This window comes from Babylonia areolata, chromosome 26, assembly GCF_041734735.1.
Source record: "Babylonia areolata isolate BAREFJ2019XMU chromosome 26, ASM4173473v1, whole genome shotgun sequence".
NCBI lineage: Eukaryota > Metazoa > Mollusca > Gastropoda > Neogastropoda > Buccinidae > Babylonia > Babylonia areolata.
In genome coordinates this window covers 45965131-45977453 of record NC_134901.1, presented here as the reverse complement: position 1 = coordinate 45977453, position 12323 = coordinate 45965131, and the positions used below count along the sequence as shown (strand labels likewise).

Below are 12323 nucleotides of genomic sequence, written 5' to 3'. Positions count from 1 at the left end.
TGTTGAAAATGGCCTTTGGATGTGATGAAGCATAGTGTGATAGTTGTTTGTCTCCTCCCACCCTCCACACTCCCCTCGTGTCCCCTCCAGTATTCCTGTGGTGGGTGTGTGCTTGTGGGTTGGCGTTTGCTCTGTGTGTGTGTGTGTGTTGTGTGCTTGTGGGTTGGCGTTTGCTCTGTGTGTTGTGTGTGTGTTGTGTGCTTGTGGGTTGGCGTTTGCTCTGTGTGTGTGTGTGTGTGTTGTGGGTTGGCGTTTGCTCTGTGTGTGTGTGTGTGTGTGTGTGTTGTGGGTTGGCGTTTGCTCTGTGTGTTGTGTGTGTGTTGTGTGCTTGTGGGTTGGCGTTTGCTCTGTGTGTGTGTGTGTGTGTGTGTGTTGTGGGTTGGCGTTTGCTCTGTGTGTGTGTGTGTGTGTGTGTGTTGTGGGTTGGCGTTTGCTCTGTGTGTTGTGTGTGTTGTGGGTTGGCGTTTGCTCTGTGTGTTGTGTGTGTGTTGTGTGCTTGTGGGTTGGCGTTTGCTCTGTGTGTTGTGTGTGTGTTGTGTGCTTGTGGGTTGGCGTTTGCTCTGTGTGTTGTGTGTGTGTGTTGTGTGCTTGTGTGTAGGGTGTATTTTGTGCCTTTTTTCTGTGAGTAATCATGTCTGCAATTTGTAGTGTTGTATTGGTGAGTACAGGTTTTGTTTTTTTTCCACTTCTGTGCCCTTATGTGCTCATGTTTTGTTTAATGTACTATCCTGTATGTACTTCTTTTTTTTCTTTTTGTTTTTTTCAGTGTTGGATTTCTTCTTCTTCTTTTTTTTAATGAAGTTTTCTTTTTTGTATTTATCTTGTACAAGTACATACTTTGAAACAATCAAAGCGAACAGAAAGAATAATTGAAACATTTAAGCAAACGATATATACAAATGCATTATCATCAGCATCAATAACATAAGTGTTTAGCAGACTGTTGTATGTGTACTGTTTCGTGTGAGTCGCTTAGAGCCCATCTGTTTATTTATTAAGACTTCTTGCTGTAGCGCATATTCTTGAAGCTCTATGCGCTTTACAATAGCACTGAAAAAAAAAACTAAAAAAAAAACATTCACTCAAACATCCCCACACAAACATATGCATATAATTTGAAACATAGGTGAGAGAGAACAATTAAAATAGGTCATGTCAGTTGATTAAATCAAGAAATGCAACAGGTATTTAAAAAAAATGATAACAGATAGATAACAACAACAAAAGTAGACAATTGAAATTGAAAGCACACAAGCATGTATACGCATGCATATATACGGAGGTACATACATACATACATACATACATACCTACATACAAACACACAAAAACACACAACGTGTGCACACACACACACATACACACACACACACACACATACACGCACACACGTGCACGTGGGGAGTTTGTGCCATGCAAGTACAAGATACCATTATTAATATTCTTATCATAAGTGGTTGCACACACACACACACGTGTGTGGGCAGCGAGCCCCTCCAGAGGGAGGAGCCAGTGGACAAGGGCGAGGAGGGGGAGGAGGTGTCCGGGGCCCACATCCACAACGCTGAGGAGTTCCGCCACCTCTTCCAGCTGAACAACGCCCACAAAGGTCAGGCCCAGAGTCCTCCCTGCTCACCCCGCACCACCACGCTCACTGGCTCCTTGTACTCGGGTCCTCAGAATGCAGCACGCTTACAAGAGAGATACGCTGGCAGAAACAATAGCTTGTGTCTTTTCAAGAAACGGTTGTTGGTGTTGAAAACTAAGTCTGCTGATTAACAGTTTTATGAAACGGGAGTCCGCTGAAAACAGTTGTGTATGTTCTGTCTGAATTTAATGTCTTTTCACTTTGAGTGATGTTAGATGTATCATGTGTGTGTGGGAGGTGGGCGTGGGGACGGTAGTTAGAGTGGGATATACAGAGAAAGGATAAACTCAAACAATAGAATCAGCAATTTGTAAATATCTTAGTAACAGCAATAAACAACATAAACGACAACAAAAACAAATATCAGTAGGTCACATCATGGAAACAATCCTATTGGACTATGCAACAGGGATTCAGCAATTTCAAAGAATAGTAACTGATTGGATATTGATTTTACGTGTGTGTGTGTGTGTGTGCGCGCGCGTGCACATGCATGTGTGTGTGTGTAACTGTCCACGTGTGTTTGATGCTGCAGGTCAGGCTGGCCCCAGAAAGGTGGAGAGATTCCAGCCTCCAGCTGATGATGGTATGTTTGTGTCGGATTGACACATGTTTTGTGCCACTTTTGTGTAGTGTGCTGTATGTTTCACACACCATGAGTCGTGTGTGACATGTGTTGGGGTTTTTGTTGTCATTTTTTGATGGAGATGTGGAACATGCTGCATTAGCATGTGTAACATGTTTTCTGCTGTTGTGTTAAATAGTACTCATTCATTCTGTTGCTTCATTTAGTTTGAGAAGAGAACATGGTAGAGGTGGAATTTCTGTGCACATGATCAGATTAACAAAGGAAAACAACAACAATGTTAATGATGATGATGGTAGTCATAGTAATTTATATGCATGACGTCTTGTGTAAACGCAGAGATGACCTATGACACAGCAGCGTCAGTGATGGCCCATGACACAGCAGTGTCAGTGATGACCCAAGACATAGCAGTGTCAGTGATGGCCCAAGACATAGCAGTGTCAGTGATGGCCCAAGACACAGCAGTGTCAGTGATGACCCAAGACATAGCAGTGTCAGTGATGGCCCATGACACAGCAGTGTCAGTGATGACCCAAGACATAGCAGTGTCAGTGATGGCCCATGACACAGCAGCAGTGTCAGTGATGACCCATGACATAGCAGTGTCAGTGATGACCCATGACATAGTGTCAGTGATGGCCCATGACACAGCAGTGTCAGTGATGAACCACACCATTGCAGTGTCAGAGATTGGCATTGCAGTGTCAGTGATGAGCCATGAAATTGTAGTGTCAGAGATGACCTGTGACATAGCAGCTGACGGCAGTGACCCATGACAATGCAACACTGTCAGCAATGACCCATGACATAGTTGTCAGCAGTGACCAGTGACAATGCAACACTCAGCAATGACCCGTGACATAGTTGTCAGCAGTGACCAGTGACAATGCAACACTCAGCAATGACCCGTGACATAGTTGTCAGCAGTGACCAATGACAATGCAGCACTGTCAGCAATGACCCGTGACATAGTTGTCAGCAGTGACCCATGACAATGCAGCACTGTCAGCAGTGACCCATGACATAGTTGTCAGCAGTGACCCATGACATAGTTGTCAGCAGTGACCAATGACAGTGCAGCACTGTCAGCAATGACCCGTGACATAGCAGTTGTCAGCAGTGACCAATGACAATGCAGCACTGTCAGCAATGACCCGTGACATAGCAGCTGACAGCAGTGACCAGTGACAATGCAACACTGTCAGCAGTGACCCGTGACAATACAACACTGTCAGAGATGTCCCATGGTGTGCAGGAAACAGGGGAGGCGATCCACACCCAGCCCCTCACCAGGCACCACCACCTGTCCGTGCTGAAGACTTCCTGCCTGTGAGTGCGGCACGTAGAAGGATCAGCGTGTGGGGGTGGGGTGGAGGGGAATCAGGGGGGGGTGAGATGATTCGGGTAAGAAGGATTGAAACGCTTTATAGAGCAAAGAGAGAGGGGTGGTTAGAAAACCCTGTCAGTGAGGTGATATTTGATGGGGGTGGGGGGTGTGTGGAGAAGAGTAGTCTTGTTCCTCTGTGTCACCCGTTCAGTCAGGGTGCCTGCAGTTCGTGCAGGAGTGAATGCACACAGACATGTGTACACAGCCAGATGAAAACAGGTGTGTCATCAACTGTGGATACCATCAGATTTCATCTATTCCTCTGTTGTCACAACAGATACCTGCATGTGAAATTCAGGGCTGCTGTCCCCTGGGAGAGCGTGTCGCTGCAATGAGAGTGCCACCTTTTTTCTTTTTCTTTTTAATTTTTGTTGTTGTTGTTGTTGTCTTCCTGCGATTGTTTTTGTTTTCCTATCTAAAATGAATTTTCCTACAGAATTTTGCCATGGACAACCCTTTCGTTGTCATGGGTTCTTTTACATGTGCCAAGTGCATGCTGCACACAGGACCATGGTTTATCGCCTCATCTTTATGATTAGCGTCCAAAGGGGGAAGAGGAGAACATTCTGGCATGGGATTCGAATCAGTGCTTTCAGTTTCTTGCTTCCGAGGCCAACTGGTTACCACAAGACCAACACTTCATTGATCTGATGCTGAGGCTGGTTATGTGTTGGAATAGTTTTGGTTAGCGATGATGCAGTGATTTGATTTTATCTATGAAGACGTCTTGCTATAGTGAATCAGGGATGAGGTGACACAGGCACTGATGTTTCCAGAAGCAGGCGGCAGCCACCCCGGCGGCGGGGTCAAGGTCAGCGACGGAAGTGGAGCAGCAGGAGCAGTTTGTGAAGGGACATAACCCCATGATGGTGGTGCTGACTGCCAGGAACCACAACCTGCAGATCGTCCGTGCCATGTGGACCTCTGGCAACACCAAGGTGTCTGTCTGTCTGTCTCTCTGTCTGTCTGTCTGTCTGGTTGTCTGTCTGTCTGTCTGTCTGACTGCCTGGCTGTGTGTGTCTGATCTCAGTCTGATTGCCTGTCTGTCTGTCATAATGTCTGCACCATGTGTGTAGAGAGAATGGCAGTGTGGTTTGGTATAGTTGACAGTGACAGAGAGAGAGACAGTGTGGTATAGTTGACAGTGACAGAGAGAGAGACAGTGTGGTATAGCTGACAGTGACAGAGAGAGAGACAGTGTGGTATAGCTGACAGTGACAGAGAGAGAGACAGTGTGGTATAGCTGACAGTGACAGAGAGAGACAGTGTGGTATAGTTGACAGTGACAGAGAGAGAGAGACAGTGTGGTATAGCTGACAGTGACAGAGAGAGACAGTGTGGTATAGTTGACAGTGACAGAGAGAGAGAGACAGTGTGGTATAGCTGACAGTGACAGAGAGAGAGAGACAGTGTGGTATAGCTGACAGTGACAGAGAGAGAGACAGTGTGGTATAGCTGACAGTGACAGAGAGAGAGACAGTGTGGTATAGTTGACAGTGACAGAGAGAGAGAGACAGTGTGGTATAGCTGACAGTGACAGAGAGAGAGACAGTGTGGTATAGCTGACAGTGACAGAGAGAGACAGTGTGGTATAGCTGACATTGACACAGACAGACAGTGTGGTATAGCTGACAGTGACAGAGAGACAGACAGTGTGGTATAGCTGACATTGACACAGACAGACAGTGTGGTATAGCTGACAGTGACACAGAGAGAGAGAGACAGTGTGGTATAGCTGACAGTGACAGAGAGAGAGAGAGACAGTGTGGTATAGTTGACAGTGACAGAGAGAGAGAGACAGTGTGGTATAGTTGACAGTGACAGAGAGAGAGAGACAGTGTGGTATAGCTGACAGTGACAGAGAGACAGACAGTGTGGTATAGGTGACACACAGAGAGAGAGAGTGTGGTATAGCTGACAGTGACAGAGAGAGAGAGTGTGGTATAGCTGACAGTGACAGAGAGAGAGAGTGTGGTATAGCTGACAGTGACAGAGAGAGAGACAGTGTGGTATAGCTGACAGTGACAGAGAGACAGACAGTGTGCTATAGCTGACATTGACACAGACAGACAGTGTGCTATAGCTGACAGTGACACAGAGAGACAGACAGTGTGGTATAGCTGACAGAGACAGGACAAGGAATGGGTAAACCAGTGCCCTGTGATGGAAGAAATTTCACATCTCACAGTCAGAAGTTGAACTTCATTGTGTATTTGTATACATGGAACCAAAAATATCTCTGTATTCCATGAGCATCTTGTGTCACAAAAGCACTGCATTGACCTGGACAGGACTTGGGTTTTGATGCACGGAGACCGGTTTCTGGAAGTGGAAGGTTGAAACTATCAAAACCAAGATAAGTAGGCATAGCGGAATACAGTTACCTATACACACATGATTGTCTATACCTGGTACAGAGATTTGCATTTTGGCTGAAGGGCATGTCCAGCATAAAGACAAGGAAACCGATACAACATTTAAAAAAAAAAAAAGAAGATAAATTGGATGGCGCCAAACAGAAATAGCTATATACAAATATACAGAAAATAGAATTCTCATGCATCTAAATTGCAGTTAACCAGACCGTATTGCATATCTTCCCATGCCACACACACACACACACGCAGACACACACACACACTCTCTCTCTGTGGTTCCCTTAAAATTTCACTATTTGAATATCAGCAGGCTGACAATATTAAATGACAAAGCAGCACTTCCATACATCACTGAATGAAGAGGCAGCACAGTAAGACAACGTGAATTCATTCATACTAAGTCAAAGACCCCTAACACACCTTCCTCCCCCACCCCACCACCCCCATTTCCTCATCCCCCCCACTCCTAAAGAAGAACACCAGTAGGCCAAAGCTTATTCACACCACCTTCCTTCCTTCCCTTGCACACACATACAGTTTGTGAATACAAAGATAGTCCATAATTCACGTAAAATTCGCACACAAAAAAAAAAAAGCTGATTTAACGATATCCAAACTTAAAAGGCACCTCCTGAGTTGGCTGATAAAGCTTACATCCAGTCATGATGGCACCACATATTTCAAAGCAATGACTGACACTGTCCTGGAACACCGTCCAGTTAATGACAGTCTGTTGCAATACGACAGTCGGGCGCCTGTGGCCATGCAACATGAAACAGCTGTGACCTCAGTTCACTCACAGACTGACCAACCCTTAACTTTCCTGCACCATTTGTGGTGAGAAATTAGGATGTGAAACCATCCAAATATTCAAGTGAGTTCAGGTTTTGATTCTAAGTTGTGAAGTTTCTTTTATATGACGGGTGCATTAGCTGAGTGGTTAAAGCGTTGGACTTTAGATCTGAGGGTCCCGGATTCGAATCTCGGTAACGGCGCCTTATGGGTAAAGGGTGTAGATTTTTTGCGATCTTCTGGGTCAACATGTGTGCAGACCTGCTTGTGCCTGAACCCCCTTTGTGTGTATATGCACGCAGAAGATCAAATATGCAGGCTAAAGATACTGTAATCCATGTCAGCGTTCAGTGGGTTATGGAAACAAGAACATACCCAGCATGCACACACCAGAAAACGGAGTATGGCTGCCTACATAGTGGGGTAAAAACAGCCATACACACAAAAGCCCACTCGTGTACTTACGAAAGAACATAGGAGTTGCATGCGCACAAAATGTTACATATGTGTGTGAGTGTATGTGTAAGTGCGTACTGAAATCAGATTGAACAACATAGGAAACGAATGATGAGCGCTCAGCGGCATCTGTCAGTCAGCTCTACCCATGTTGGCAGCCTGTTGTGCAAATGACTCCGTGTTTGTAAAGCGCTTCGAGCTGGGTCTCTGGCTGAGGATAGGCGCTAAATAAATATCCATATCATCATCGTCATCGTCGTCATACATGTGTCCAGAATGAGATAAGAGTGAAGTGCCGTGTGACTGTTACAGACGGCAGTGGACACAGCCATCAGCATGAAGGATCCGGCCATCCTAGTGGACCTCCTGTCTGTTCTCAACCTCAAAACGTCAGTCACACTTCTGTCAGCCTGTTGTTTGTTTTTTTTCTTCTCTTTTCTGATTCTTGTCACTCACTTGACCATGCATCATGTTGGATTTTATTTAGTGTGTGTGTGTGTTTGTGTGTGAGCACCTGTGGCTTTGCTTTCCAGCAGTGCTGTATGTGTTGATGTGATGTTTGAGGCAGCATGTGTGTGTGTGTGATGTGTGAGGCAGTGTGTGAGTGTGTCCGTTTGATGTTTGAGGCAGTGTGTGTGTGTCTGTGTGATGTTTGAGACAGTGTGTGTCAATGTGATGTTTGAGGCAGTGTGTGTGTGTCCATGTAATGTTTGAGGCAATGTGTGTGTGTCAGTGTGATGTTTGAGGAAGTGTGTGTCAGTGTGGTGTTTGAGGCAGTGTGTGTGTCAGTGTGATGTTTGAGATGGTGTGTGTGTCCGTGAGATGGTTGAGGCAATGTGTGTGTGTGTGTCAGTGTGATATTTGAGGCAGTGTGTGTGTGTCAGTGTGATGTTTGAGGCAGTGTGTGTGTGTGTCAGTGTGATGTTTGAGGCAATGTGTGTGTGCCCATGTGATGTTTGAGGCAATGTGTGTGTGCCCATGTGATGTTCAAAGCAGTGTGTGTGTGTTAGTGAGATGTTTGAAGTAGTGTGTGACACAGTGTTATATATGACACTGTGTGTCAGTGTGGTGTGTGACACAGTAATATATGTGACACAGTGTGTCAGTGTGGTGTGTGACACAGTGTGTCAGTGTGGTGTGTGACACAGTGTGTCAGTGTGGTGTGTGACACAGTGTGTCAGTGTGGTGTGTGACACAGTGTGGATGCTGTGGTTTCAGGACCCTGTGGACCCTGGACATGTGCATCAGTCTTCTGCCACACCTGAAGGACCTGCTGATCAGCAAGTATGACAGGTAATCTGCCTCCATTCCTCTTCACCCTTCACCTTCACCCTCACACACTGTACATTGCCTTCACCTTCACCTTCACCCTCACACACTGTGCATTGCCTTCACCTTCACCTTCACCCTCACACACTGTGTATTGCCTTCACCTTCACCTTCACCCTCACACACTGTGTATTGCCTTCACCTTCACCTTCACCCTCACACACTGTGTATTGCCTTTACCCTTCACCTTCACCCTCACACACTGTGTATTGCCTTCACCTTCACCTTCACCCTCACACACTGTGTATTGCCTTCACCTTCACCTTCACCTTCACCCTCACACACTGTACATTGCCTTCACCTTCACCTTCACCCTCACACACTGTGCATTGCCTTCACCTTCACCTTCACCCTCACACACTGTGTATTGCCTTCACCTTCACCTTCACCCTCACACACTGTGTATTGCCTTCACCTTCACCTTCACCTTCACCCTCACACACTGTGTATTGCCTTTACCCTTCACCTTCACCCTCACACACTGTGTATTGCCTTCACCTTCACCTTCACTCTCACACACTGTGTATTGCCTTCACCTTCACCTTCACCCTCACACACTGTGTATTGCCTTTACCCTTCACCTTCACCCTCACACAATGTGTATTGCCTTCACCTTCACCCTCACACACTGTGCATTGCCTTCACCTTCACCTTCACCTTCACCCTCACACACTGTGTATTGCCCTCACCTTCACCTTCACCCCCACACACTGTGTATTGCCTTCACCTTCACCTTCACCCTCACACACTGTGTATTGCCCGCACCTTCACCTTCACCTTCACCCTCACACACTGTGTATTGCCCGCACCTTCACCTTCACCTTCACCCCCACACACTGTGTATTGCCCTCACCTTCACCTTCACCCCCACACACTGTGTAATGCCTTCACCCTTTGTGTGTCAACAGCTATGTGGAGACTGCAGGCAAAGCAGTCAAGCTGATCACTAGGAACTTTGGGCCCACCATCAAATCCAACATGGCCCCAGCTCACGCTCACGGCGTCGACATTTCCAGAGAAGAAAGGTAGGTGGTGATTGGTTTAGTGTGATTGCTGTCATAGTTTGTCATTGGTTGGTTTGGTGATCACTGTCATGGCAGTTTGTCATTGGTTGGTTGGTGATCACTGTCATGGCAGTTTGTCATTGGTTGGTTGGTGATCACTGTCATGGCAGTTTGTCATTGGTTGGTTTGGTGATCACTGTCATGGCAGTTTGTCATTTATTTATTTTATTTTATTTATTTATTTATTAATGACAAACTGCCATAATTTATTTATTTTTTATTTTATGTTTTGATTTGATTTGATTTATTTTATTTTTTATTTTTTTATTTTTTCTTTCTCAGGGCCTGACTAAGCGCGTTGGGTTACACTGCTGGTCAGGCATCTGCTTGGCAGATGTGGTGTAGCGTATATTGGTTTGACCGAACGCAGTGACGCCTCCATGAGCTACTGATACTGATGCTGTCATTGGTTGGTTGGTGATCACTGTCATGGCAGTTTGTCATTGGTTGGTTGGTGTAATGGCAGTCACAGCATGAAGGAAAGGGGGAAGCTGTTGAGACAGATGTCTGTGCAGATTAGAAGGTATTTAAGTCAGTGATGTTGATGTCCTGCTACACACAGTTGACTAGTCTGCTGTGATAAATCAGTGATTTCAATGTATTGTCTTACAGACAGTGGAAATGCGGACAGTGTCAAATCAATGATGGTTGATGTATTTTCCCACGGACAGTGGAAGTGCCAACGGTGTTAAATCAGTGATGTATAATGTATTTTTCCAGAGACAGTGGAAGTGCTTACAGTTTTAAATCAGTGATGTTGATAAATCAGTGATGTACGATTTATTTTCCCACAGACAGTGGAAGTGCCAACAGTGTTTAATCAGTGATGCATGATGTATTTTCCCCACAGACAGTGAAAGTGCCGACAGTGTTTAATCAGTGATGCATGATGTATTTTCCCCACAGACAGTGAAAGTGCCGACAATGTTTAATCAGTGATGCATGATGTATTTTCCCCACAGACAGTGAAAGTGCCGACAGTGTTTAATCAGTGATGCATGATGTATTTTCCCCACAGACAGTGGAAGTGCCAACAGTGTTTAATCAGTGATGCATGATGTATTTTCCCCACAGACAGTGGAAGTGCCGACAGTGTTTAATCAGTGATGCATGATGTATTTTCCCCACAGACAGTGGAAGTGCCGACAGTGTCACAAAGTGCTGACGGACATACGCAGTGTGGTGGAGAGGCGAAGGGAGGCATGTCCCCGACTGGGCAGTCTCTTTAAGGAGCTGCTGATCCTGCTGTCCACGCTGGGCTAAAGGTGTGTGACTGGTTCCCATGGTGATGAGGGTGTCAACAGTCTCCCATGGCGATGGCTGTTCCTCTCACTGACTGATGGACAGACTGAGGGGGGAGGATGGAGGATGTCACCGTTACCCTCATCATTTGTCTGTTTCTGTCCATGCCGTCATGGAATTTACAGTGGAGTTGGGAACATTGTTAGCGATAAGTAAACTTGGCACTGCTGAGTTCGCTTCATGCAACCCGCCCCAGGTCTGTCGGTTGCGTGTCAAGTTTCCGCGCCTCACCCACAAGTAAAAGCTTCACGATGTCTGCAATCTGGCCCCACTTGCCCAGTTTTAATGCTGTTTAACTCCTTTGTAAAAATTTTGGTGAAAGTGTATGTGTGGTGGGGAGGCAGTGTTGGGGGTGTGAGGGGGAGGGGAGGCAGTGTTGGGGGTGTGAGGGGGAGGGGAGGCAGTGTTGGGGGTGTGAGGGGAGGGGAGGCAATGGTGGGGGAGGGGAGGAGGGGAGGCAATGGTGGGGGAGGGGAGGCAATGGTGGGGGTGTGGGGGAGGGGAGGCAGTGTTGGGGGAGGGGAGGCAGTGGTGGGGGTGTTGGAGGGGAGGCAGTGTTGGGGGAGGGGAGGCAGTGGTGGGGGTGTTGGAGGGGAGGCAGTGTTGGGGGAGGGGAGGCAGTGGTGGGATGTGGGGGAGGGGAGGCAATGCTGGGGGAGGGGAGGCAATGGTGGGGGTGTGGGAGGGGAGCAATGGTGGGGGGTGTGGGGGAGGGGAGGCAATGCTGGGGGAGGGGAGGCAGTGGTGGGGGAGGGGAGGCAGTGGTGGGGGATGTGGGGGAGGGGAGGCAATGCTGGGGGAGGGGAGGCAGTGGTGGGGGTGTTGGAGGGGAGGCAGTGTTGGGGGAGGGGGAGGCAGTGGTGGGGATGTGGGGGAGGGGAGGCAATGCTGGGGGAGGGGAGGCAGTGTTGGGGGAGGGGGAGGCAATGGTGGGGATGTGGGGGAGGGGAGGCAATGCTGGGGGAGGGGAGGCAATGGTGGGGGTGTGGAGGGGAGGCAATGGTGGGGGTGTGGGGGGAGGGGAGGCAGTGGTGGAGATGTGGGGAGGGGAGGCAATGGTGGGGGGTGTTGGAGGGGAGGCAATGGTGGGGGAGGGGAGGCAGTGGTGGGGATGTGGGGAGGGGAGGCAATGGTGGGGGTGTGGGGGAGGGGAGGCAGTGTTGGGGTGTGGGGGAGGGGAGGCAGTGGTTGGGGTGTGGGGGAGGGGAGGCAATGGTTGGGGTGTGGGGGAGGAGAGGCAGTGGTGGAGATGTGGGGAGGGGAGGCAATGGTGGGGGTGTGGGAGGGGAGGCAGTGTTGGGGTGTGGGAGGCAATGGTGGGGGTGTGGGAGGGGAGGCAATGGTAGGGGTGTTGGAGGGGAGGCAGTATTGGGGGAGG

At 47.9% G+C, this 12323-nt stretch overlaps 1 protein-coding gene across 2 annotated transcripts in view; it reads left to right on the top strand.

Moving 5' to 3' along the window:
• LOC143300429 (katanin p80 WD40 repeat-containing subunit B1-like) overlaps nt 1-11051 on the top strand; it is a 31577-nt gene extending 20526 nt beyond the window's left edge. Inside the window, exons 13-20 of one of the 2 annotated variants that reach the window (XM_076614079.1) lie at nt 1488-1609; nt 2184-2234; nt 3493-3566; nt 4404-4562; nt 7563-7639; nt 8469-8543; nt 9488-9604; nt 10774-11051. In XM_076614079.1, the coding sequence (XP_076470194.1) occupies nt 1488-1609; nt 2184-2234; nt 3493-3566; nt 4404-4562; nt 7563-7639; nt 8469-8543; nt 9488-9604; nt 10774-10906 (808 nt within the window). In that variant the 3' untranslated portion in view covers nt 10907-11051. Of the gene's footprint in view, nt 1-1487; nt 1610-2183; nt 2235-3492; nt 3567-4400; nt 4563-7562; nt 7640-8468; nt 8544-9487; nt 9605-10773 lie in introns of both variants that reach the window. The other variant, XM_076614078.1, reaches the window with a different exon arrangement.
• The last annotated feature ends 1272 nt before the right edge of the window (nt 11052-12323 follow it).